Source organism: Lissotriton helveticus, chromosome 6 (assembly GCF_964261635.1).
Source record: "Lissotriton helveticus chromosome 6, aLisHel1.1, whole genome shotgun sequence".
Lineage (NCBI taxonomy): Eukaryota > Metazoa > Chordata > Amphibia > Caudata > Salamandridae > Lissotriton > Lissotriton helveticus.
The window spans coordinates 450,961,610-450,986,476 of NC_136067.1; the positions used below are offsets into that span (position 1 = coordinate 450,961,610).

The window sequence follows — 24,867 nt, forward strand, 5'->3', positions numbered from 1 at the left end:
ACAAATCTTTTCCATTTAGCTGCGTAGCATGCTCTAGTAGTTGGGCGCCTTGCTTCTTTGATAATGTTCATACTGTCTGGAGGCAAGTTAAGATATCTGAATTCTAAGACTTTAGGAGCCAGATCGCTAGGTTCATCTGATTGGGATCTGGATGCCTGATTTCTCCATGGTTCTGAGTTAATAGCTGCGGCAATAGACGCAGTCTTTGATGGGGAACTACTGAGAGTTCTAGGAGCGTCGTGTACCATGGCTGTCTTGCCCATGTGGGAGCAACCAGGATCATTGTGAGTGACTGTTGCCTTAGTTTGCGTGCCACTAATGGAATCAGTGGGGTTGGTGGAAAAGCGTACGCAAATCTGCCTGACCAGTTCATCCATATCGCATTGCCTTGTGACAACGGGTGTGGGAACCTGGCGGCAAAGGACTGGCATTTTGAGTTTTCTTTTGTGGCAAACAGATCTATGTCTGGATGTCCCCACTTTTGGAAGAATGGTTGGAGAACTTGAGGGTGAATCTCCCATTCGTGTATTTGTTGGCTGTGTCTGCTTAGTAGATCTGCTATTTGATTGTCTTTCCCTGGTAGGTGTTCTGCGAGGAGAAAGATGTTTTTTGGAATTGCCCACCTCCATATGCTCTGTGCTAGGTGAGACAGCTGCGGGGAGTGTGTCCCTCCTTGTTTCTGGATGTAGTACATGGCTGTCATGTTGTCCGTCCGGATTAACACAGCCTTGTTGTACATGTATTTTTGGATGGCTTTCATGGCTAGAAATACTGCTAGCAATTCTAAGTGGTTTATATGCAGTGCCTTTTGCTTGACTGTCCAGAGCCCTTGGACTGTGTATTGAAGTAGGTGGGCTCCCCAACCTATCAGTGATGCGTCCGCTGTCAATACTACTTGTGGAACTGGCTCTTGGAACAGGCGCCCCTTGGAAAGGTTTTGTGGATTCCACCACTGCAGAGAGTTGTAAGTGCGACTGTCGACCAACACTAGGTCTTTCAGTTGTCCTTGAGCCTGGTTCCACTGCCATGCGAGGCATTCTTGCAATGGACGCATTTGAAGTCGGGTATGAGGGACAATGAATATGCAGGAGGCCATCATGCCTATAAGCTGCATGAACACTCGAGCTGGCAAGGAGTGTTGTGGTCGAAATCTTTGAATGAGGGTCTGTATGCTGGCTATCCTGGCTGGATTCGGATATGCCTTTGCCACCAAGGTATTTAATGTTGCTACTAGATATTGTTGTATGTGGGAGGGTTGCAGATGTGATTTTGGGTAATTTATAGAAAATCCTAGACTGTGCAGCAACTGGATTGTTTGAGACATATGATTTGCACACTGTTCGTATGATTTGGCTTTTATGAGCCTATCATCTAGGTATGGAAACACGTGGATGTGTTGCCTTCGGAGGTGTGCTGCTACTACTGCTAGGCATTTTGTGAAAACCCTTGGTGCTGTAGTTACCCCAAAGGGGAAAACTTTGAATTGGTAATGGTGACCTTCTATTGTGAACCTCAGATATTTCCTGTGAGCTGGATGTATAGGTATGTGAAAGTATGCATCTTTTAGGTCTAATGTAGCAAGGAAGTCGCCTTGCTGGAGTAACGAGAGTACCTGTTGTAGAGTGACCATATGGAAATGCTCTGAGAGTATGTATTGATTCAGAGGTCTGAGGTCCAGTATCGGTCTGAGGGATCCGTCTTTTTTGGGGATTAGGAAGTAAAGAGTATACTACTGTTCCCTGGTGCTGAAAAGGAACTGGTTCTATGGCTCCCTTTTCTAGCATGGATGTGATCACTTGTTGTAACAGCGTGATGTGCTCTCTGGACATTGGACGGTGTCTGGGTGGTATGTTGGGTGGAGTAGAAGTAAGTTCCAGGCAGTAACCACACTGGATAATTTGTCTCACCCACCTGTGTGTGGTAATGTCGTTCCAGACTGGTAGGAATTGCGTTAGTCTGCCTCCGGCTGGTGTTAAGTGGTCTGGAGGGAGCGTGAACAAGTCACTGTTTGGTTGCGGCGGAGGCTCTGGTGTTGTTGCCGCCCTGTCCTCTGCCTTTGTTATTATTGCCTCTATAACCTCCTCTGTTGGAGCCTTTATAAAATGGCTCTGGGTATTACTTTTTAATGTAGAAGAAGTTTGAGATGTGTTGCCTCTCCCTGAGCCCCTGAAGGAGGAGCGACGAAAGGAACCTCTGGATTGCTGAAACTGAAGTGCGCCCATAGACTTAGCAGTGTCAGTATCTTTTTTAATTTCTTCTAACATTGTATCTATTGCAGAGCCAAACAGGAAATCTGGGTTAACTGGTTGCTTGAGGATGGTTGTTTGCACTTCATTTTTGAAGCCGGAAATGCGCAGCCACGCATGCCGGTGTATTAAGACGCTCGTGTTGATGGACCTAGCTGCTGTGTCAGCTGCGTCAAGTGCACATTTAATGGAAGCGTTAGTGATAAATTTGCCTTCCTGTATTAGGTCATTAGCTTTAGCTTTAAACGGTTCTAGTAGGTGTTGTAATAAACCCTCCAGTTGGTCATAATGTGCTCTATCATAGCGTGCTAATAGAGCCTGTGTGATTGCAATCCTCCAGGTATTTGCTGCCTGGGAGGCTACCCTTTTGCCTGAGGCTTCTAATCTCTTTGACTCCTTGTCAGGAGGGGGAGCATCTCCTGTTTGTGAATTAGCTCGCTTTCGAGCGTTTGATACGACTAGTGAGTCCAATGGCAACTGTGACCTGATATAAGTAGGGTCTGCAGGTGCAGATTTGTACTTTTTCTCAATTCTGGGATTGAGGACACGTGCTCTGGCTGTGTCTTTAAATATGTCAAGCGCGTGTTTTAGTACCCCTTTCAACATAGGAAGTGTACGTACACTTTTTTCTGAGATGGGAAAAGTGTCAAAAAGGAAGTCCTCTTCTATTAGATCAGTGTGCACGTGGCTACGCTTCTTCTCCGCTTTTTAAACTGGAAGAACACAAATAAAAGCAAGAAAAGAATCTCAAGTCCTACTGCAGTATTTCTTTATAACACTGTATTTAATGTCATTGTGCAAATTACATTGTGTGGGGTGCTGTAGCATTTTGTTGTTGTGAATTTGTCAGGAAGTCTAGGGGTGTTTGACTTCAGGCTACATAGCACCCACAATTAATCCACTAACCAAATTACATAGGATAAAGTGCAGATTCCTTGGTCTAATACCCCGTTCTAGTGTTTTACACAGTCTTTATAGTGTGATCTGGTTTTTGTGGATCGACACTTTTTCGGGTCGACGATTTTTTTTGTTTTGACGCCCTTTTTTGTATCGACGAACTTCTTCGGCTCTACAACCGATTTAGGTTGTACGGTCTTTTTGGGAATAGAATTGCTCGTTCTAGGATATCAAAAGGCTAGGGTTTAGTCTTCCGAGCAGAGCCGGAAGGCGGGGCCTCTGAAGGAGTCTGTCGATCTCGGCTAAGGCCTTTAGGCGATGCTTCGACCGTAGCCTTGTCTTGTGGTGAAAGCGGGGGTTGGGGGCTTGGTACCCACAGTTTGCCCCGGTGTGATCTGGTCATCGGGTCCTCTACGGTGACAATTTTTAGATCGGAGTCGGCCGCTTCTGTGAGGTCATGTTAGTCTTCGAAAATGTTCTCCAGTTCCAGTGCCTGCCGCTGCATCTCTTGTCTAGCAGCTCTTCAGTTCCGGATAGTTTTCTTCGACCGGAACTGAGCACAGGCTGGGCAGTTTTCCTCGTTGTGCCTGGGTGATAGGCACTTGTTGCATACTGTATGTTTATCAGTATGTGGGAATTTGGAGTGACATTGTGGGCACTTTTTCAACAGGGTCCTCTTCATTGGCAGCAGGCCCATGCGGCGTCGAAAAGGTCCAACGGCCCGCGTCGACGACCGGATTGAGATGGAAAGTAATTTCGAATGGAGGGGTACCGAACGAGAACAAAACTGTCGAGGTAGAAGGCCTTTTGGCCTTAGAAAGTTGAAAACTTTCAGTTCCGAAGTTGGAGTTAAGGAATAGTATCCGAACCCAATGGCGGAAAAAAACAATCTGAAGATGGAGAGGATGCCCATGCGCACTGTAGTCCAGGGGAGGAGCCACCTATCTTGTGATACTTCGAAGACTCTTCCAGGACAACAAGGTGCAATCATCCGGACCCAACACTAGGCGGCGATCTATGGAAAGATACAAATTCAGCAGCACACATGCCTCGAACAAAGAGTTTATTATACCTCATGAGGTGGAACTACATTCACACAACACCCTTCGGTATAGTATTAGGTAGCACACTGACTAGAAGGAGCTTGGTCCTTTTATACCCACACAGGGGCTGAAATGAAGGTGGTACAAGGTACAGAGTACTGGTTTCAAATATATATAAGGTCATACAGAGGGTGTGCTAGCAACAAGTGGGAAGGGCTGACAGTTAGCTAATTTGGGTGGGCACATCTTGACAGTTACAAGTTGAGGACAGCTGTTAGCTCTACTGGGCATGTGCAGAGGAGACTAAACATATCTTGTCTCTAGGCAGATTTCAAGAGCAGTTGACAGGAAGGTAGGACAGAGCACATGGCATACAAAATGGCCGACAAATACAAAATGGATTCCGTAAACGGGCAAGATAGTCTCTAAATACCGGATGTCTTCTGCTAATGCTTAACCTAATTATTGCTAAACTACCACAGACTACCCTTTCAGCATTTGCTGAAGAGATTTGTCTGTCTAGGGTAATCTGGATCTGCTTCCTGTATATTGATATTCATCATATCAGTAAATTCACTGTTTAACATTTGCCGTTCTTTTGTAACACTTCTTTTGGCAGGCGTACAAGCAATAATGCACATAGAGCAAATCATGAGACCACATTGTATACAAGTACAGCATGTAAATAGTATCACCAGTAGTATACATAGAATAGTCAGTAGTTTCCAGCCCCAAGTAACAGAGTGTCCATATCCAGTTTGAAAATGTCCATGTACCAGTCTCTGGGTGAATGTCTGCAGAAATCTTATGCAATTTAGAGATTGAGTCATAAACTGAAGGTGAGTGGTCAGGTATAAAGAAGCAGCAACTGCTTCCGATGATGCGGCATGCACCACCACGATCAGCCAAGATCACATCGAGCACCATCCGATTCTGGAGTGCTACAATTCTTGCAATTTGCAGTTCTTCTGTAATGTTCCCAAGTGCCATAGCTGTCTGATTGGTGACAGCTTCCACTACACGAGTCAATCGTCTGATCTTTCTGCTATTCAATGCAGCACCCACAAAGAAAAACAAACCCAAATTGAAATCTACATATTGTTGCAGAGCGGTGTCTGTCTGATCAATCTCATCAGTACTTGTTGTCCGTTTATATCTATTCTTTGAAATATCATTACACAGTTTCAGGTCAAGATGATATGATGCAGGGGCTAAAAACACAGGGGGTAACAAATGGGATATGTAGCATACCCATGACCATCCAACAGGTAATTGGTAATATCCTTTATTACCACACACAAAGTAGGTGTTATGTGACGATATAAAGCTGCTAATATTAACACCCTCAATGTTTAATACAGTAGTACATTCGCTTCGTCCTACGGGAATTCTCCCAATACTGCCAATACATAAATCTGCTTTTGCTCTTGTTAGATAACACAAAAAGTCCATTGTTTTTAATCAGTCTCACATTTGTGGCTTGTAAATAAGCCCCCCATATTCTCTTGTTCAGGGATATTTTATATACGTTCTTCCTGTCATAATCCTGGGAGGATGAGGACATTTGTATAGTGCAACTCCACAAACTTCAGTGCCTCGAGGAAGTGTCCCACATTCTGTTCTGTACATGTTCCATTTATGAAAGACAATGGCGCCACAGTGCAGGGGGTCAGAGTGATTTACCCAGGGTCACGTAATTTCTCTGTTTCCACTTTTGAGGTCGGACGGAGGTAAACATGCAGTGGATGTGCCAAGCTTGTGTGATGAGTGTTCAGGTCAAACGAAGGCTGTTCCGACAGCATTTCTACCACATATTTATCACTTTCCACCTATTACTGGGTTGAGACATGTTTTCTCTTCCTCCTGTGCAGCGTGAATGTCTTTCGCCCGACCAAGGGTGGCTTGGCAAGAAAGCTGTGTTTATTTTGAGGGTTCCTGGCATCTACAGTCCCAAGCCCTATAAAAAGCGGAGCATCAGGGCATCTGTTGGAGGCCTGCTAGGGCAGGGAGGTGTCTCGGAGAAAGTAGACTGCAGCAACAGGGCAACAAAGCACCGACATGCTGTATTCCGCCTCGAGCTATGTAGAAAGAGTGGCGCTGGAACTGTAGGTGTGAGCAGTGGCAGCTGGTGACATTTTAGAAAGTGGCAGAGCGTAAAAGATGGAAATGAGTTTGACATTTGAAGTGTGTGAAACAAGCAAGCTATATTATCATAAGGACCAATCAGAGGCGTTGTCACCGTACCTGTGATCCTGTGCGGCACAACACGAAAAACGGCACAAAACACAAACAAGGAACAAGCACTCACTGGAAGACTCGAAGGCGGCCGGGCAACAATGGCGGCCTCAAACATCTGAAAATTTCGGATTCGGGGGCGTGTTCGGCGATCTAAAAAGGGGCGTGGCTAAAAGTGGAAAGAACAGCACAAACACGCCCCTGAATCCGAAAGAGACTGAGCTTCTTTCGAGGGACGCCTCTCTCCTACAATGGCTGGCCTCCGTTTAGGAAGCCAGCCAATGGAGGAGAGACAGAGCAGAGAGGCCGGTTAAACTGCCCTACTGAACATCATTAAATCTCCGACTTCCGGCTGGCAAGCCAGCCTTCGGTCCGAGACCTAAAAAAGAGTGCAGGCAAAACTAAATATACAAAATTAAAACTATTTGAAAAGCATACTTCGAATCAGCTTTGAAACTATAGAGAAAGGAACCATTTTTATGAGTTTTTGAACAAAGTGCTCAGGCTTTGTGCAGTAAAGAAGTAAGGGAGCCAATGGGTAAAAGGGGCTGATCTATGGCCCATGAAATATTCTGTGGAAGGGGGGTCAAAAGAAAAACAGATTAAGTCTGTTGACCAGAAGCCCTCTATTTTTTTGTCAAATCTGTTTATTGGCATTTGCATTTATAGACATTACAATACATGTGAATTTCCATACAGTACATCTCTGCGGTTATGACCAACGCTCTGTCGCATAGAGCATATTGTGTCCCTTAGGCACTGTAGTGCAGTGTATAAGTATTCCCAGAGTTAGCGTATGTGCTAGAGTGCATCCTTAATCTAGAAGAGCCTGTGTGACCCAGCCCAGTGTACAGAAATGATTCATATATCAAAACAGTAAAACTCCTAATTTTCCTAATTCAAAACAAGCAAATTGCGACATGTTCATAAACATACAGTAGGTATTGTCCCCCAACCTGTCCCAGTCTCTCACCAGAAAGGGTCCCCCCCGCCCCCACACGCCTCCAATCCCCACTATTCCCCTGTGCTGCAGCACCGTGTGTAGCACCAGTCTAGAAGTCAGATGTAGTGTCCGCTATGCGCCTTCCCCAACTGCCAATGACCCCGGCTAATCTTCTGCCGCTCCCCCACTCACAATATTTCCTGCCGACTGCAGGGCTTTAAGCATGTGCTCCCAGCACTCTGCCATGTGCTCCCGGCGGAGTCCTACTGTTTCCTCCCGTTCTATAGCAGTCCCCATGCATGAAGGGACAGGGTCCAAGCCTGCACGCTAGGAGGGTCCCGCGAGTTCCACCTCTTGGTGAGGAGGCGCGTTGCCACTACCATCACCAGGTCCAAAAATCGGGACGAGACCTTATCTTTTGGGGGCCTCTTAAAAAGGTGCAAGAGAAATTCAGGCCAATTACAGGGTATGACGTGTCCAGTACATTGCGCAAGGAGCCCGCTGATGTCCCCCCAGTAGGTACCCAGCCCTGTACAACTCCACAGAAGATGGAGTAGATCGGCATCCACTTCGCCACACTTGGTAAAGGACGCATCCGCTCTGTGAAAGTATCTGTTAAAGCTGGAGTGAGGTAGGCCCTATGAATTATGTAGACCTGTATTTGGCGGAAGCGCATGTTCCGGGGGATCCGCACTGGACTCTTGAGGATTTTCTCCCATTCCTTATCTGCTTGTGTTCGCCCCAGGTCCTGCACCCATTTACCCCTCAGTGCGTCCAGGCTTATATCCGTGTGCGCTCTCAAGGATGCAGCAAACCATTTAACCAGATGTCTTCCCCTACCAATGACGTGGAGGTATTGTATAGTGAGGTGCTGTTCAGGCTCTGTCGTGACATCCCCCCGACCCCGTCGTCATGTGCGCCAGAAGGGAGTGGTGCAGCAGGAACCCCCCTGGGAAGCCCCTCGTCAGTGACCAGTGTCTCGTACGGTGTCAGCGTCCCGTCTCTGTATAGGTCGCCTAGCGTCTGTATGTCTGCGTCATGCCATCTTTCTATCATATGATGTGAAGGAACCCCCCCCGCCTCCCGATGAGCCCTCCAAAAGGTACCGCCGGTGCATAGGGGGACACTGCCCGTGTAAGCTGCAGTGTCCTACAGAAGCACCTGTATGCCACCATCAGCAGCAGCGGGGTGGGACGCTCCGGGGCTGCCAGTGGGTGAAACAGCATGAGGATGCGTTCCAGTGCGTATGGGGGATCACCCGTAGCTGTGTCCTCTCTCCCCCTGTCCGTTGCCAGCGGGTTATCCACTGGAGCTGCGCAGCCAGATAATAATGCTCGAAGCAGGGGGCAGCTAGTCCGGCTCTGCCTGTGGGGAGGAACAATTTCCCGAGTGCCAGCCGATGGCGGGATGAACCCCAGATGAAGTCACGCAGTACCTTGTTGAGCATGGAGAAAAAGGAAGCGGGCAGAAACAATGGCAGGTTAGTGAAATGGTACAGCAGATGCGGGAGCATGACCATTTTAGCTAGGGCTACTCTGCCTGTGGGTGTCAGTGGGAGCGTGGGCCAGAAGCCGATCTGAGCGCTGTCACTGCTCGACTCAAGTTTCCGTCAAAAAGGTCAGTCGGTTGGCGATAAATATGGATCCCCAGGTATTTAAATGTAGGCCGGACTTGCCTGTGTTTACCCGGAGCCCAGAGAGCTCTGCAAAGCGGCCCAGCAGGCGATCCAAGCACTCCGCGATGTTACTCACATCTCTGACACCAGCAGGTCGTCAGCATATAGCGACACCTGGTGCACACCATCCCCCAATGGAATGCCAACATCCAGAGTTTGTCTCATGGCCGCAGCCAGGTGTTCCATGGCCAGCGCGAAGAGCAACGGGGACAGCGGACACCCCTGCCTGGTGCCCCTGCCCACCGCTACCGCCTCTGAGATGTAGAGTCCCAACCTCACACGGACCACTGGATTGCGATACAGGAGGTCCACCATCTGCAGGAAATCCGCACCTAACTCATATTTCTCCAACACTGACTGCAGATACCCCCACTCGAGGCTGTCGAAGGCCTTTTCCAGGTCTAATACCAGGCACCCCACTCTAGGCCAGTCTCTTGTCGCGTCCGCCGCTACCCTAAAATACCACCGCTACCCTAAAATACCTCCTAAGGTTCAGCGAGGTGGACCGCGCCGGCACAAAGCCGTTTTGGTCTGGGTGCACTAGGTGCGGGACCACCGGCGCCAGCCGCTCTGCAAGGATTTTGGCATAGACTTTATAATCTACATTCAGCATTGCCGGTGGGCGGTACGGGCCCAGCGCTGTGGGGTCTTTGTCAGGTTTGTGCAGCTATACCAAGAAAGCCTCCTGTAAAGTCGGTGGGAACCGTCCCTCATCGATCGCTGTATTGTACAGCTGGAGGAGCCAGGGCGCTAGGATCTCCATCTTGGCTTTGACCAGAAGCCCTCTATGTATTCCATGTATTATTTTTTGCGGAAAACAATTACCTGGCAAAACAGTTAATGCTGTCTCAAAGGCCATTCCTAAAAAGGTTAGACATTACATGTATTTCTCAGCATATTACTACAGGAAACGCCTACCTTTGTGGCAAGCTGTGACACTTGGGATGGAACTTCATCTGCAGGCAACTGGTCCTTATTCTGAAAAGAAAAAATAGGTCTAAATAAAACAAAACAAAAAAACATGTTCAGAAGTTTTGCATGTACTGTTTGTTAGGTCTGAAAGCATCAGTGTTCGGGAGCCTATTCTGTCTTTTCTTTAAATAAATATTCCAAAACGTAGTCTTATTTGTCTGTGCCGGATTTTGCTTCTTCTACTATGTCAGTTTACGTTCTAGAAAATGGGTATCCACTTTGATCTGCGCTTGGAAATAATAGGCCATTTAACACATAACATAACGTGTATTTATAAAGCACACGTTCACCCAGAAGGGTATCTTATCACTGAACAACAGATATTTATTGTTACCCAACTCAATGGTACTCATTTTATCGACCTCAGGAGGATGAAGGGCTGAGTGGACCTGAAGGAATTTGAACCTGTGACCATGAGTTCAAACACAGGCCCCTATGTGGACGCATTAGTCCACTAAGCCACAAGACCCGATCATTTAGGCAGGATGGGCGGGGAACTAATGTATTGTATTGCTCAACATTTTTTTATAAATCTGTTTTTTGTTGTTTAAGTGGGCAATAAACAATAATCCTATTTATTACATATTCTATAACTGCTGGTTAAACAGTTACTGTGAAAGTTTCAATAAAACAAACTTGTTTCAATGGTTCTATAAATTTCCCGCATCAAGTGTCTGTCATATTTAGGTACCTAATGCTAATGTATACAATCAAGCTACAATGCCATTTGAGATAGTCCTAGATTTCAAACAGTAAACCCTCGCCGTTTAAAAGACTGGGAAGGAAGTTACATGGCATAGCCCCATAAATCAGTAGAGCCCAAAAATAGTTTCTCCACTTCATTCTGTTCAAATAGGACTGATTACATGTTCATGGCGTAGTAAGCGTCTGGCAGAGAAACCATTTTCCCTGGGAAATCACTGGAAGCTGTCCAAAACCATCAACAGAAGTCTACGGTGATTAAAATGATCACTGTGATGGTAACTTATCTGCGATAGACTTCTATTATGTCCCATGAGGATGGCCGCACCGTTGAGATTCAAAAGAAAAAAAGATTCACAGAAATCCTGTATTGATTATGTCCGTCCATCCCTTATTTCACTCGTCATTTGCACTGTACCCTCAGCAATAGAACACCACCGCGCTACTCTTACCCTTCAAGGCACAGCAACATGCTGCAATAACATCACAAACTGAAAGTTGCATTTAAGCTCCGATTGCAGCCCACTGCACGCCACAATGGTGGTCTCCTATCTGAAGTGTGTTTTTTTTTCTTTTCACAGAAACGGGTCTGCTATACGATTATCTGGCACTGATAAAACTTCATAGGAAAAAATAAAACTCAGCGATGTTGGAAAAGGTACTACTGCTGCAAAGGGAGGAGATTCAAGTCAAATGGTGTGCTGATGAATTAAGGTTTCAGCGTGAAAACAACTCATTTTACAAAATGGCTGCTAAGGCAAATAACAAAAGAGCTGAAAACAATCACTTGGCCAGCTCAGACTACAGATTGCTAAACTGCATGCTCCATGAGGAGCTTGAGGGATGGTTATATTGTCCAAAGCTGTAACAGAATACATTTTGCACCAGTTTTTACGAGTTATACTCAACAAGAAAGTGAGAATCCAACTGGTGTTCTAGAGGTGGCACAGAGTTATAGGATGAGTACTATAACAAAAATAGGGTTGTTTGCACTTGAATGTCCCAATTTGAAACAGCACATATATGAAGGAGAACTCCAATTGAAAACTGTCTGGACATAGGCATCCAGAAAATTGGTAATTTGGCAATTAAGTGGATGAGAATTTCCAGCAGAAACCAGGACTGCAACACAAAAACGTAAGGACATGTTTACAGCTTGGATACAGTATAACCTCGCTATGCATCTGCAAGTCTTGTAGAGGGATAGTAACAGGTTTTTATAGTATAATCACACTATCAGCTCTATGGAACCATCATAGTAAAAGTTAAACGGGTGAGGACAACTAGAAACCAATAATAGACAAGTATTGTACTGTAGCATTTGTGTAGCGGATACTACCACTACTTGGGGCATTTGAAGCACTTGCCCAATCGGCTAGCAAGTTACATGGTGTAGGGTGTGTGGTTGAAAGGATGTTATTTTTGTTTTCAGCCTATACCGCAAAAGAAAGCATATCCTCAACACTAATCTTAACTTCACAGCTCTTGTCTATCGCACAAGTCCACCTTTCAGACAACTCCACAGCCTAACCCCTCATTTTCAACCAGACTCACCACAATCCATATGCCCATACATAACAAGCATTTGCAATGCAATAGGTCTCGCATTAGGAAAGTTTGAGCTATTGGTATTGTAAATTAAAAATTTTTTATTTATGTTTTGGTTTTGAAAATAGCAAAATTAATAGCTTTGTCATTTACAATGCCAATAGTTTTACCTTTCGCAAATGCCACACCTATAGCATTTGTAATGCAATATGTGTTGTATTTACGTGACTTAGATGTATTGATATTACAAATAAAAATGGCTTTTAATTTTTTTAATAATTAATACTTAAATAAAAGTTATTGTAATTTATAATGGCAATAGCTTTTGTAAATAATTTTGTGAAGATTATGTTCAGTGTATTTTATTGTGACGAAAATCCAATAACCAAAGTGAAATATTAACATCTTTTTGTGACATTTGTAATAAAGCTTGAAACATTGAGAGAACATATTTGAACCAGTTGTTGTTGAATGATTGCACAGATTGATGCTGTGGTGACGCTGAGTGATGTTGTGGTGGCGACGACTGATGCTGTGGCGTTCAGTGATGCTGTGGTAGCGCATAGTGATGTTGTGGTGCCTCTGAGTGATGCTGTGGTGGTGCTGAGTGATGCTGTGGTGATGCGATCGAGTGAGTGAATGCGATAGTTAGATAGAGTGAGTGAATGCGATAGATAGAGTGAGTGAATGTGATAGATAGATAGAGTGCGATAGACAATGTGAGGGCGATAGGTAGAGGGAGGGCGATCGATGGAGGGCGATAGAGTGAGTGCGATAGATAGATACAGTGAGGGAGATAGACAGATAAAGTGTATTTATGTTGCCTTGAGTAGAGTGTAAGTATGAGGTGTGTAATTATATGGCACTGAGTGGTATTATGTGGAGTGTATTTACGTTGCATTGAGAAGAGTGTAATTATGTGGCATGTAAATATGTGGCACTGAGTGGTAATATGGGGAGTGTATGTTGTATTCAGTGGAGTGTAATTTTGTGGCGTGTATTTACGTCACACTGAGTGGTATTTGGAGTGTATGTTGCATTGAGTGCAGTGTAATTATGTAGCATTAATTATATGGTACGGAGTGGTATTGTTTGGAGTGTATGTTGCATTGAGTGCAGTGTAATTATGTAGCATATAATTATGTGGCACTGAGTGGTATTGTGTGGAGCGTGTGTTGCATTCAGTAGAGTGTAATTATGTGGTGTGTAATTATCTGGCACTGAGTGGTATTTGGAGTGTATGTTGCATTGAGTGCAGTGTAATTATGTAGCATATAATTACGTGGCACTGAGTGGTATTATGTGGAGTGTATGTTGGATTGAGTGCTATGTAATTATGTGGCGTTTATGTGGCACTGAGTGGTATTTGGAGTGTATGTTGCATTGAGTGCAGTGTAATTATGTGGCGTGTAATTATGTGGCACTGAGTGGTATTTGGACTGTTGAACGCAGTTTAATTATGTAGAATATAATTATGTGGCACTGTGTGGTATTATCTGGAGTGTATTTATGTTGCATTGAGTAGAGTGTAATTATGTTGCGTGTAATTATGTGGCACTGAGTGGTATTATGAGGAGTGTATGTTTTATTCAGTAGAGTGTAATTATGTGGTGTGTAATTATGTGGCACTGAGTGGTATTGCTTGGAGTGTATGTTGCATTCAGTAGAGTGTAATTATGTGGTGTGTAATTATGTGGCACTGAGTGGTATTTGGAGTATGTTGCATTGTGTGCAGTGTAATTATGTTGCATATAATTATGTGGCACTGAGTGGTATTGTGTGGAGTGTGTTGCATTCAGTAGAGTGTAATTATGTGGCGTGTAATCATGTGGCACTGAGTGGGATTTGGTGTGTGAGGGTGCAGTGTGTGTGAGGGTGCAGTGTGTGTGAGGGTGCAGAGTGTGTGAGGGTGCAGTGTGTGTGAGGGTGCAGAGTGTGTGAGGGTGCAGAGTGTGTGAGGGTGCAGAGTGTGTGAGGGTGCAGAGTGTGTGAGGGTGCAGAGTGTGTGGGTGTGGTGTGGGTGCAGAGTGCGTGAGGGTGCAGAGTGCGTGAGGGTGCAGAGTGCGTGAGGGTGCAGAGTGCGTGAGGGTGCAGAGTGCGTGAGGGTGCAGAGTGCGTGAGGGTGCAGAGTGCGTGAGGGTGCAGAGTGCGTGAGGGTGCGGTGTGTGTGTGTGTGTGTGTGTGAGGGTGCGGTGTGTGTGAGGGTGCGGTGTGTGTGAGGGTGCGGTGTGTGTGAGAGTGTGGTGTGTGTGAGGGTGCAGTGAGCAGTAAACATCCCGCTGATACTGACAGTATCCGTCAACCCCGCTCCTAATGCCGCTTGCGCTACGCAGTGAAACCACCGCTAGCCCTACTGCGAGAACCACGTAGCACACTGCTTAACTTGCCTGCACCGAGCAGTCAATACCCTGCTAATACAGCCCCCTCTGAGCAGCAAACACCCTGCTGATACTGCCACCCTTGAACATTAACACACCGCTAATACAGCCCCCTCTGAGCCGCAAACACCCTGCTGATACTGCCACCCTTGAACAGTAACACACCGCTAATACAGCCCCCTCTGAGCCGCAAACACCCTGCTGATACTGCCACTCTTGAACAGTAACACTCCGCTAATACCGCTAACATTGAGCCATAACACCATATCAATACCGCCACCATTGGGCAGCACACACACTGCTTATACCGCGTTAAGTACTCAACCCACCGCCAATATTGCCCGCGCCGAACGGTACGAACTCTGCCCGCCCCTACCGTAAGTATACTGCGAATGCTGCCGCCACTAGGCCGTTAAACACACACTGCTCATAATGTTCAAGTGTTTTAAACCACGCCCCTTTACAAGACCCCCTAATTTTTGCATCCCACTTAAAGCCCTGACTATAGAGCTTAGAGCGCAGTGTGCGCGCATGGCGCCCTCCTACTCCACTGCTCCTCCCGAATATAAGTGATAAACGCTTTCTACCGCGTGCACTACATACAGCGCTAGAGTACAGTAGCACAATGACACACACACAGGGCTGCAGCCCGCGGGATGAGGTGCACCCCCAGGTTCAACTAACAACCATTGACAAAGCCAATGGTCCTGCCTTGTTGTAGGTATGATGCCACACGTATATCTGGATGCAATGACAGAAACATCAAAATACAAGTCGGCGGCACAGCGCGCTAAAAACAGATTTTTAGCTTAAGTGTTTTAAATCACACCCTTAATTACATTGGCCACGCCCCTTTACGAGCCCCCTCGTTTTTGCATCCCACTTAAAGCCCTGACTATAGAGCTTAGAGCGCAGTGTGCGCGCGTGGCACCCTCCTGCTCCACTGCTCTTCCCGAGTATAAGGCCTGTCTTCATAGATAACTGACTCTGGTTCTTTTTAGAGCTCCTCTTTGATCCAAGCGCCAGGATACCCGTAGAGTGGCAGTTTTGCGCTATATAAGTCTTCAATACAATACAAGTGACAAGCGCTCTGTGCCGCGTGCACTACATACAGCGCTAGAGTACAGTAGCACAATGACACACACACAGGGCTGCAGCCCGCGGGATGAGGTGCACCCCCAGCTTCAACTAACATCCATTGACAAAGCCAATGGTCCTAACTTGTTGTAGGTATGATGTCACTTGTATCTTATCTCTGGATGCAATGACGAAAACATCAAACTACAAGTCGGGCGGCACAGCGTGCTAAACACAGATTTCTAGCTTATGTTTTAAATCACACCCTTAATTACAGTGGCCACGCCCCTTTACGAGCCCCCCTAGTTTTATCATCCCACTTAAAGCTCCACTGCTCTTCCCGAGTATAAGTGATGAGCGCTTTGTGCAGCGTGCACTACATACAGCGCTAGAGTACAGTAGCACAATGACACAAACACAGGGCTGCAGCCCGCGGGATGAGGTGCAAGGCTGTGTGCCGTCCTCTCAGACCTAGATTCCATAACAACCGCCCGGGATGGGGTGCACTTCACGCAGAGACGGAGCATCCCCCGCGCCCCACTCCACAGACGGGTGCGGGACGCACCGCTTCCTACCCACGCTGCTTTCGAGGGAGGGCTTCCCGGCACGTGAGATCTCGAAGCGTGGCTTTACTTAGTTAGCGAAAGGATGCGCCTACTTCCCAGGACAGATTAATGTTCGCCGAGAGAGCCTGAAGCGTGGAAGCACTTTCAGCTTCTTGCAGCACGGATGCCTCTACCCAAGCAGACAGAGCCCTAGGTTCATTGGGGAGGGTGCGTCGTCCGCAGGCCGTAAAAACACTAGTACCAGCGCTCCCCTCTCTGCTCCGGTTAGCCCAGATGTACTGAGGAAGGTCGGGTCCCTATGTGCTTGTCGGCCGCCTGAGCCACGCTGAGGGAATCTGAAAGCAATCGGGGGAAAAAGCAAAGCCGGGAGTGGTGCGCACGCCTTTCCTGACATATGCTTTCCATTATAACCCGCCCGTGTCTGGCCGGGATAATTTAAAGCATATGTCAGGAAATGCGCGTAACAGACACCAATAGGCCAGGGGCAGAGCTATGCGCCTGCCTCTGACCTATGGTATGCTCCCTTTAAAACTAAAACACAGGCAAAGGCCAATAGCAGACCGGAAAGGAAAAAACACACATACGAGCGTGTGGAATTTACAGGTCCATTTTCAAAACGCGTACAATAGGACTCTGGCTGCGTGAACACTGCTGCGCAGTGTACCGCTAGGCCGAGACCTAAAAAATGTCTTCTAAGCCTTTTGGAAGAAGATAATACATTAAAATAACACTTTCTCTGTCCTACAATAGTTAACACCACCAACAATAGGAAACCACCCACCATTTTAAAGGCTGATCTGTGGCGCAAACTTACACCACCTCCAAAAAACATTCTTTAGACTGTATGCTGATCGATGCTAATTCAATTTAAAAAAAGTACCACATCTTCAACCTTTTGGTAGACAGAGAACCTGGCTTACTGTTTATAAATAAATCATGGCTGGGGGAAGATATGGTACTAGTTCTGCAAGAGGCAATTCTACCAGGCTATCCATCTGTGAGACAAAACTACACAAGCGAATACGGCGGTGGCATAGCAGTCAGTAGCGGCTGCTACAGACCCGGATGCCTGTGACGGCTGGTCGGTCGCCGCCTCTCCTCTGTCCTCTTCCTCCGGACTCCGGTCCCACAGCAGGATGAAGGAAGCTTGGATTCTCCAGATGGTGCTGGGGTTCCAAGTTGAGTTTTACGGCTCCCACCCCCAGGACGTCCGTCCACGTCCAATAGTTTTCTGCAGGTGTGATGCAGTCATGGTGGACGAGGTGGCAGACCTGCTCCGCAAAGGAGCGGTGTGCCGTACAGAGGTTCACCCTGGAGGTTTTCTCAGCAACATCTTTTTAGTAGACAAGCCCGAGGGGGGTCGGAGGCCGGTCATCAACCTTCGGGAATTCAATGAGTGGCTAGTGTACAGGCATTTCAAAATGGAGGGCATTCATCTGCTCAGGGACGTCCTTCTGCCACTCAATTGGATGGTGCGTCTGGACCCAAAGGATGCGTACCTAGGGGTACGGATATTTCCGCCGCACAGACGGTTCCTTCAATTTCTATGGCAGGGTCAAGATTATGAGTTCCTGTCTCTCCCATTCGGGATCTGTTCAGCCCTGTGGTGCTTCACCAAGGTTCTCAAACTGGCGGTGGAATATTTTAGAGCGCACGGGGTTCGCTAGATCGTCAACTTGGATGATATTCTCATCTTGGCCTAATGTCCTCTAGAACTGCGGAGTCAACTACATATGGCAGTGTCTTTGCTCCAGGACTTCGGATTCGTGATCAACGAGCAGAAGGCCCTCGTGGTCCTGACGCAGAAAGCGGTTTTTCTGGGATTCGTTAAAGACTCCACCTCGGCGTCGCTAAGTCTGCCTTCCAAGAAGGTGGCGAAGATTCGTCACGAGATCTGTCAAAACCTAGCCAGGCAAAGGACTTCTCTGCGCCAGTTTGCTCGTCTGGTGGGTCTGTTTTCGGCCTCTTTTCAAGCAATATTCCCAGGCCCGTTGCACTACCGGGCCCTTCAGCGCTTGAAAGCGCACCATCTGCGGAGAGGCCAGATGTATTCCCAGGTGGTCCCTCTGACGGTAGCGGTAAGGGAAAAATTGGAGTGGTGGCTAACACACATGGAGGCCTGGAATGGAAGAGCTATCTTCGGTTCCGCTCCCGACTTGGTGATAGAGTCGGACGCCAGGCGGGCAGGTTGGGGAGCGTGGTGTGGGGAGTTCTCCACCAGAGGAAGTTGGTCTCCTCAAGAACAACGACTTCATACCAATTGTCTAGAGCTTCTGGCGGGTTCCTGTGCGGTCCAGTGCAGGACCAAGGATCGTGCCCAGGTCTCAGTGCTCCTGAAAATAGACAATGTGTCGGCGGTCAGGTATATCAATCATCTGAGTGGCACCCGATCCAAAGCCTTGGCGAACATGGTGAAAGAGTTCCGGGCGTTTTGTCTATCCATAGAGATCTCTGTAACGGCAGAGTATCTCCCAGGTCGAGACAATTTAGTGGCAGATATGCACTCCCGATACTTGCGGGACGCTAGTTTATGGAAGCTGGACCCGGGTATTTTTCTCAGTCTGCAGGAACGCTGGGGTCCTTTCTGCATCGACCTCTTTGCATGTCGCCTCTTCCAGCAGCTTCCTTGGTTCTTTAGTTGGAGGCCGGACCGGCTGGCGATGGCGACTGATGCGTCCACTCAAGATTGGAGTCAGGAGAGCGGGTATGCGCTCCGTCCATTCTCCATGATCACTCAGGCGGCGGCCCTGGTTCGCAGATAGGGAGCCTCCGTGGTTCTGGTAACGCCATTCTGGAGGTCGCAAGTTAGGTTTCCGGTTCTACTGGAACTTTCTTGGGATTTTCCAATCTGACTCCACCATACCCCCCGCCTCCTGACTAGGCTGAAGGGTGTCCCTCACCGGTTGGTGGAAGACGGATCACTTCAGCTCATGGCCTGGTGGATTACAGGCAACGCTGGAGACTGCCGGGCCTTTCGGAGCACGCTGAGCTCCTACTCTCCAGGGCCTGGGCAGACAGCACGTCCAAAAGATACAAATCGGCTTGGACGCGATGGGTATGTTGGTGTATGCGACAGGAAGTGGATCCCCTGGTCGCGGATTTGACGCATGTTCTTAATTACCTGCGGGCCTAGCATAAAAAGGCTTGGCGTATAGGTCAGTAAACACAGTCCGATCGGCTATTTCAGCGGGTCATGCTCCAATGGATGGGGCACCCCTGGTGAACATCCTTTTGTTTGTAAACTTCTCAGGGGAATCAGGCTATTGTTGCCTCTGGAACCCTGCTATTCAGTCCTTTGGGATGTTAACCAGGTTGTGAATTTGTTGTCTTGGTAGCCGAACCGTTTCCTTTCAAGGAAGGAGTTGTCAGCTAAGTTGGCAATGTGGCTGTGCCTGGTGTCGTGCAGGAGGGTCTCGGATGTCTGAGCTCTGGATATTACAGCGAGGGTTTTCCCCCCGAAGGGGTTACCTTCACGTTGAGTAGGCGTACTAAGTCCAACACCCACAGGATCTCTTATCCTGCTTTTGAGGAGTCACCAAAGCACTGCGCGTTCAATGCCTTATAGCCTACGAGGAGGCTACGGAGGAAGTCCGCCCTCCGGGCGAGCGACAACTTCTGATAGCCCTTAAGAAGCCATTTAAGGCGGTTTCATCTCCCACTATAGCCCTTTGGGTACGGTGGATCATGCAAGAGGCGGGCATTAATACGAGAGCTTTTGGCGCACATTCAGCACGGTGGCGATGGCTTCGAAAGCGTTCAGTCTTGGCGCTCGTTTAGAGGACCTTATGAGAGCAGCAGATTGGTCATCGGATTCTACCTTTAAAAGATTTTACTTTAAGCCGGTGCTGAATGTGGCTTAGATGGTAATAGATAAGCTTTAAAGGAGCATAATCCTCGCCCCCGGTCCGGACATAGAAAATAAATTTGCCTAGCCTACGAGAAGATAGGTTTCAATTCTATTAAGGACGCGGAGGCGAGGATTATCCCTCCCCGCAAGCAAGTTGGTTGCGGACCCACTCAGTATGAAGTAAGTAATCCTTTTGATTTGGTCAAGGGGTCATGGGCTAATGCCGAGTTGGTCTCTTTCGTGACTTCATGGTCTTGCCTTGTGGTCTATACTGTGTTGACTTTCACATGCCCTTTTCCGGTTGCAATGTTTTTTTTGTCAAATCTATTTTATTAGCATTTTATATTAGTCGAAAGACAGTGAAATATTCAGATACTATAACAGGACAATCCAGGCGCACCAGTGCATTGTTAACAATTCACAGATCGGCTTGTTGTACAGTCCTGAGGCCATGCTTACACTAACACATTCGGGCAGTGCGTGCGCTGTGTCCCGGTACATACACGCAGGATTGTGCCCCGGAGTCCTCTGGAGTGTTGCACGGCTTCCTGCCAGTCCAATTGTGCACAATAACATAATCACGAGGTGAATCCCACTACTATATGCTTACACATAGAGAGGACAGTAATCGAACCGTTAATGCAAACATTCAAACTTTCAAACTATTGCGGCACAACCACATCAGGTTAATCATCCCCTTCCACCCCCCGGCCCCCCACCCCCCGATGTCCCACCCCATGGGTGTCATTGTGTGTGAGCATGTACGTATCTCAGTCTTGGGCGCCCAGATGCAGACAGGCCCAGGCAGTAACACGCCCTGACAGCAGAAGAGCTCGCGGCATGTGTGACCATCCGGGGCAGCGGATTAGGCCACTCCAGTATCCTGTGCGTCCGCCTCCTCCGGCGGCCGCAGGGCGCTAAGCATGCGCTCCCACCTTTCTGCCATGGGTTCTTTTCGAAGCCCGGTTGTCTCCTCCCGTCGTATGGCTATCCATTCCGCCCGTGCCCATGCCTTAAGGGAGGCTACCCACGCTTGCACAGCAGGCGGCTCGCGCGCCTTCCATCGCCTCATTAGCAGTCGCTTAGCCACCACCAGACCCAGATCTAGAAAACGGGACGAAGTCTTATCTTGCTGCCTCCTCTTGAATTGGTGCAGTAGGTACTCAGGCCAGTTGAAGGAAATGGCGCGGCCTGTGCATGCCCCGAGCGCCTCGCCTATCTCACGCCAGTAGATGACCACTCTGGGGCAGCTCCACAGAAGGTGAACCAGCCCCACATCTAGCTCATCGCATCTAGGGCAGGACGCGTCAGAGCGGTGAAAATACCTATTAATTAGCTCAGGCGTAAGTTAGGCTCTATGGACAATGAAAAGTTGTATCTGACACATGCGCATGTTTCGGGGGATACGCACCGGGCTCCTAAGGAGCCACTCCCACTCCTTATTGGTAAGCTCCCTGCCCATGTCCCGCTCCCACTTGCCTCTGAGCGGGGCCAGGCTAACCTCCTGTCCGCAACAATGCAGCGAAACAAGTGCCTACCCCTCCCCATAACGTGTAAGTATTGCATTGTAAGATGCCCATATCACCCCATCGGGCCGCCATCTTTGCCACCAGCGAGCGGTGCATCAGAAACCCCCCCAGGTGGCAATCCGTCTTCAACTATCAACGTGTCGTAAGTCACCAACTTTCCATCCCTGTACAGGTCCCCCAGCGTCCGAACATTGGCCTCTCCCCACTGTTCCAGCAAAGGGTGTGTCTTCGCCCCCCCGCTCACAGGGGAGCCTTCTAAGGGTATAGCAGGTGCATATTAGGACACCTTTCGGGTGAGGAATAGGGTTCTGCGGAAGCATTTGTAAGCTACCGCCAGCAACGGCGGTTTGGGTTTCGCGGGCGGCGCCAGTGGGTGAAAGAGAGCAAAGATGCGGCTTAAAGAGTATGGTGGTTCGGTCGAGGCAGTGTCTTCCCTACCCCTGTCTGCCAGCCAGCGGGCAATCCATTATAGCTGCGCAGCCAGGTAGTAGTGCTCAAAGCAGGAGACAGCCAACCCTCCTCTGTCTGTCGGTAAGAACAGCTTCGGCAGCCCCAACCGATGCCGAGACGTGCCCCAGATGAAATCCCGAAGGACCATGTTGAGTTTAGAAAAGAAAGAGGCCGGGACAAACAAAGGCAAGTTAAAGTAGTAGAGAAGCCGGGGAAGCATGACCATTTTGGTCAGCGCCACTCTACCCGAGATTGTCAGCGGGAGTGTGGACCAAAAGCTCATCTGGGACTTGAGCGCTGTCACCGCTCGCCCCAGGTTCCCATCAAACAGGTCAGTTGGTTGGCGGTAGATCTGAATCCCCACGTATTTGAAGGTGTCAGCTCTCCATTGGACCCTTGTGTCTCCTAGGCGGAACTCTGGGTCTTCTACCTCACTGTTGAACGCATACAAACAGGACTTAGCTACGTTTACCCGAAGTCCAGAGACTTCAGAAAACTTGTCCAAGAGTTGGGCCAGTTGCTCCGGTATATTGTGCACGACCTTAATGAACACCAGCTGGTCATCAGCATATAACGAGACCTGGTGCACAGCATCTCCTAAGGGAATGCCCGCGCTAAGGGTCTGCCGCAGTACCGCCGCCAGAGGCTCTATGGCCAGCGCGAACAGTAGGGGTGACAGGGGGCAGCCATGCCTGGTGCCCCTACCCACCACCACCTCCTCCGAGATGTATGGGCCCAATCTCACGCGCACCACCGGTCTTTTGTAGAGGAGGCCAACCATCTGCAGGAAGTCCACACCAAACCCGAAGCGCACCAGCACCTCAGCTAAGTATCCCCACTCCAGGCTATCAAAAGCCTTCTCCAGGTCAATCATAAGGCACCCTGCCCTCGGCCACCTCCCCGCCGCTTCAGCTGCTACTCTGAAGAACCTTCTGAGGTTCAGGGACGTGGACCGCACCGGCACAAATCCATTCTGGTCAGCGTGCACCAGATACGGGACCACTGGCACCAGCCGTTCGGCCAGCAGCTTTGCTAAGATCTTGTAGTCCACATTAAGCATTGCCAGCGGCCTGTACGAGCCCAAATTCACTGGATCCCTATCAGGCTTGGGCAGGGAGACGAGGAACGCCTCTCGCATGGAAGTGGGGAATGAGCTCTCATCTATGGCCGCGTTACATGTGCGCAAGAGTAAGGGAGCTAGGGTGTCTCTGTAGGCTTTATAGTATTCGGCCGGCAGGCCGTCAGGTCCCGGTGTCTTCCCTGTTGCTAGGGACTGGATCGCATCACCCACCTCCTCCAGTGTGAGGGGTACGTCTAGGGTGTCTTGATGATCCTCGGGATCCAAAGGCAAGGTGACCAGGTCTAGAAAACCTCCCAGCGCACCTACAGGACCAGTGCCCCGAGCCCGGTACAACTGCGTGTAGTGCCCAACCAGGGCACGGTGTATCTCGCGCTGCGTGTATACCATCCGCCCCTCCAGCGTGCGCAAAGCTTTGATTGGGGTTCCCCGGCCCTCCTTTTGAATCAACCAGGCTAGCAGTCGTCCGGCTCTATCTGCCTTGGCATGCGTTCTAGCTGTGTACCTAGTGAGGAGCGAAACTCAGGGTCCTCCAGCGCAGCCGCCTGGAGCCTCCAAGTAGGCACAGGTGGGCAGTCCGCCTCCCATGCAAGCTGGAGCCGTAGGGGGTTGTGGTCGGAGTGTGTCCTCCCTAAATATTCCGACTCAGAAAGCAAGGGGACTGTGAGCCAACTATCCGGTCTAGCCTGACATGGAGGTCATGTACAGGGGAGTAGTACGAGTATACTTTGTCTCCGGGGTGCTGCGTCCGCCACAGGTCCTGTATCCCCCAGTGTGCGAGCCAGCCTCTGAACGCCTGTGCAATGGACATCACGGTCGTAGCGCGGAGCGGGGGGAAAGAGCGGTCAAGTCCTACGTCTTACACCATGTTGAAATACCCACCTATCAACCAAGGGATGCTAGCATATGGGTGGAGGACCTGATTGAGGGACTCTAAAAAGGAGGGCTGGTTTGTGTTAGGGGCGTACAGGGAGCCCAGCAAGAGTTCCTGACCATTTAACCTTCCCCCGCAACAGACAGTATCTACCCTCAGGATCTGCGTGCACGTCTTGACTCTTGAAGGGGACACCTGCTCTCACCCATATCAACGTGCCCCGCGCATGTGCTGAAAAGGTAGTGCCGTGTATTTGCCCCCGCCAGCGCCTACGCAATTTGCCTAGCTCAGTCTGTGTCATGTGTGTCTCCTGAAGGAGGGCAATCCCCACCCCGTGCCTTTGCAAATAGGAGAAAACCGAGTAGCGCCGCGCCAGTGTGTGCATACCCCGGATGTTCCATGCCAAGATATTAGTGCGTGTCATGTAGTTGGGTGAAACCTATCCGCACCATGCCACGAGAAGGACCGGGGGGGGGGGGGGGGGGCAGCGGGCAGCGTCTAGTGGGGAAGTCAGTGTGCCGCATGTTAAACGAACAATGAAAAAGAACCTTGTAACTAAAAGGGCGAATCCCCGCAGGGGCATACGTCCAAACTTCAACAGGATCCACCCTCAGTAGAGGTGAGAGGTCAGCCTAATGGTTGCCCAGGTGGTTGTGCCGCCAGTGACCAGAAAGGTACAAGTATCAAGTACTCCCATTTATCCCCCTATCCGGGGCCCCTAGAACATCTTGAGATGTGTTCAGTACAGTTGGCAAGCTGTGATGTGACGAGACGGTACGTTCCGCCCCCTAATATCGCTCTGCGCAT

At 48.9% G+C, this 24,867-nt stretch overlaps 1 protein-coding gene across 1 annotated transcript in view; it reads right to left on the reverse strand.

Moving 5' to 3' along the window:
- TDRP (testis development related protein) overlaps positions 1–24,867 on the reverse strand; it is a 467,895-nt gene that overhangs the window by 107,225 nt on the left and 335,803 nt on the right. The window contains exon 3 of the mRNA XM_078647898.1: positions 9,958–10,017. Coding sequence (XP_078504024.1) covers positions 9,958–10,017 — 60 coding nt within the window. The remainder of the gene's footprint in view (positions 1–9,957; positions 10,018–24,867) is intronic.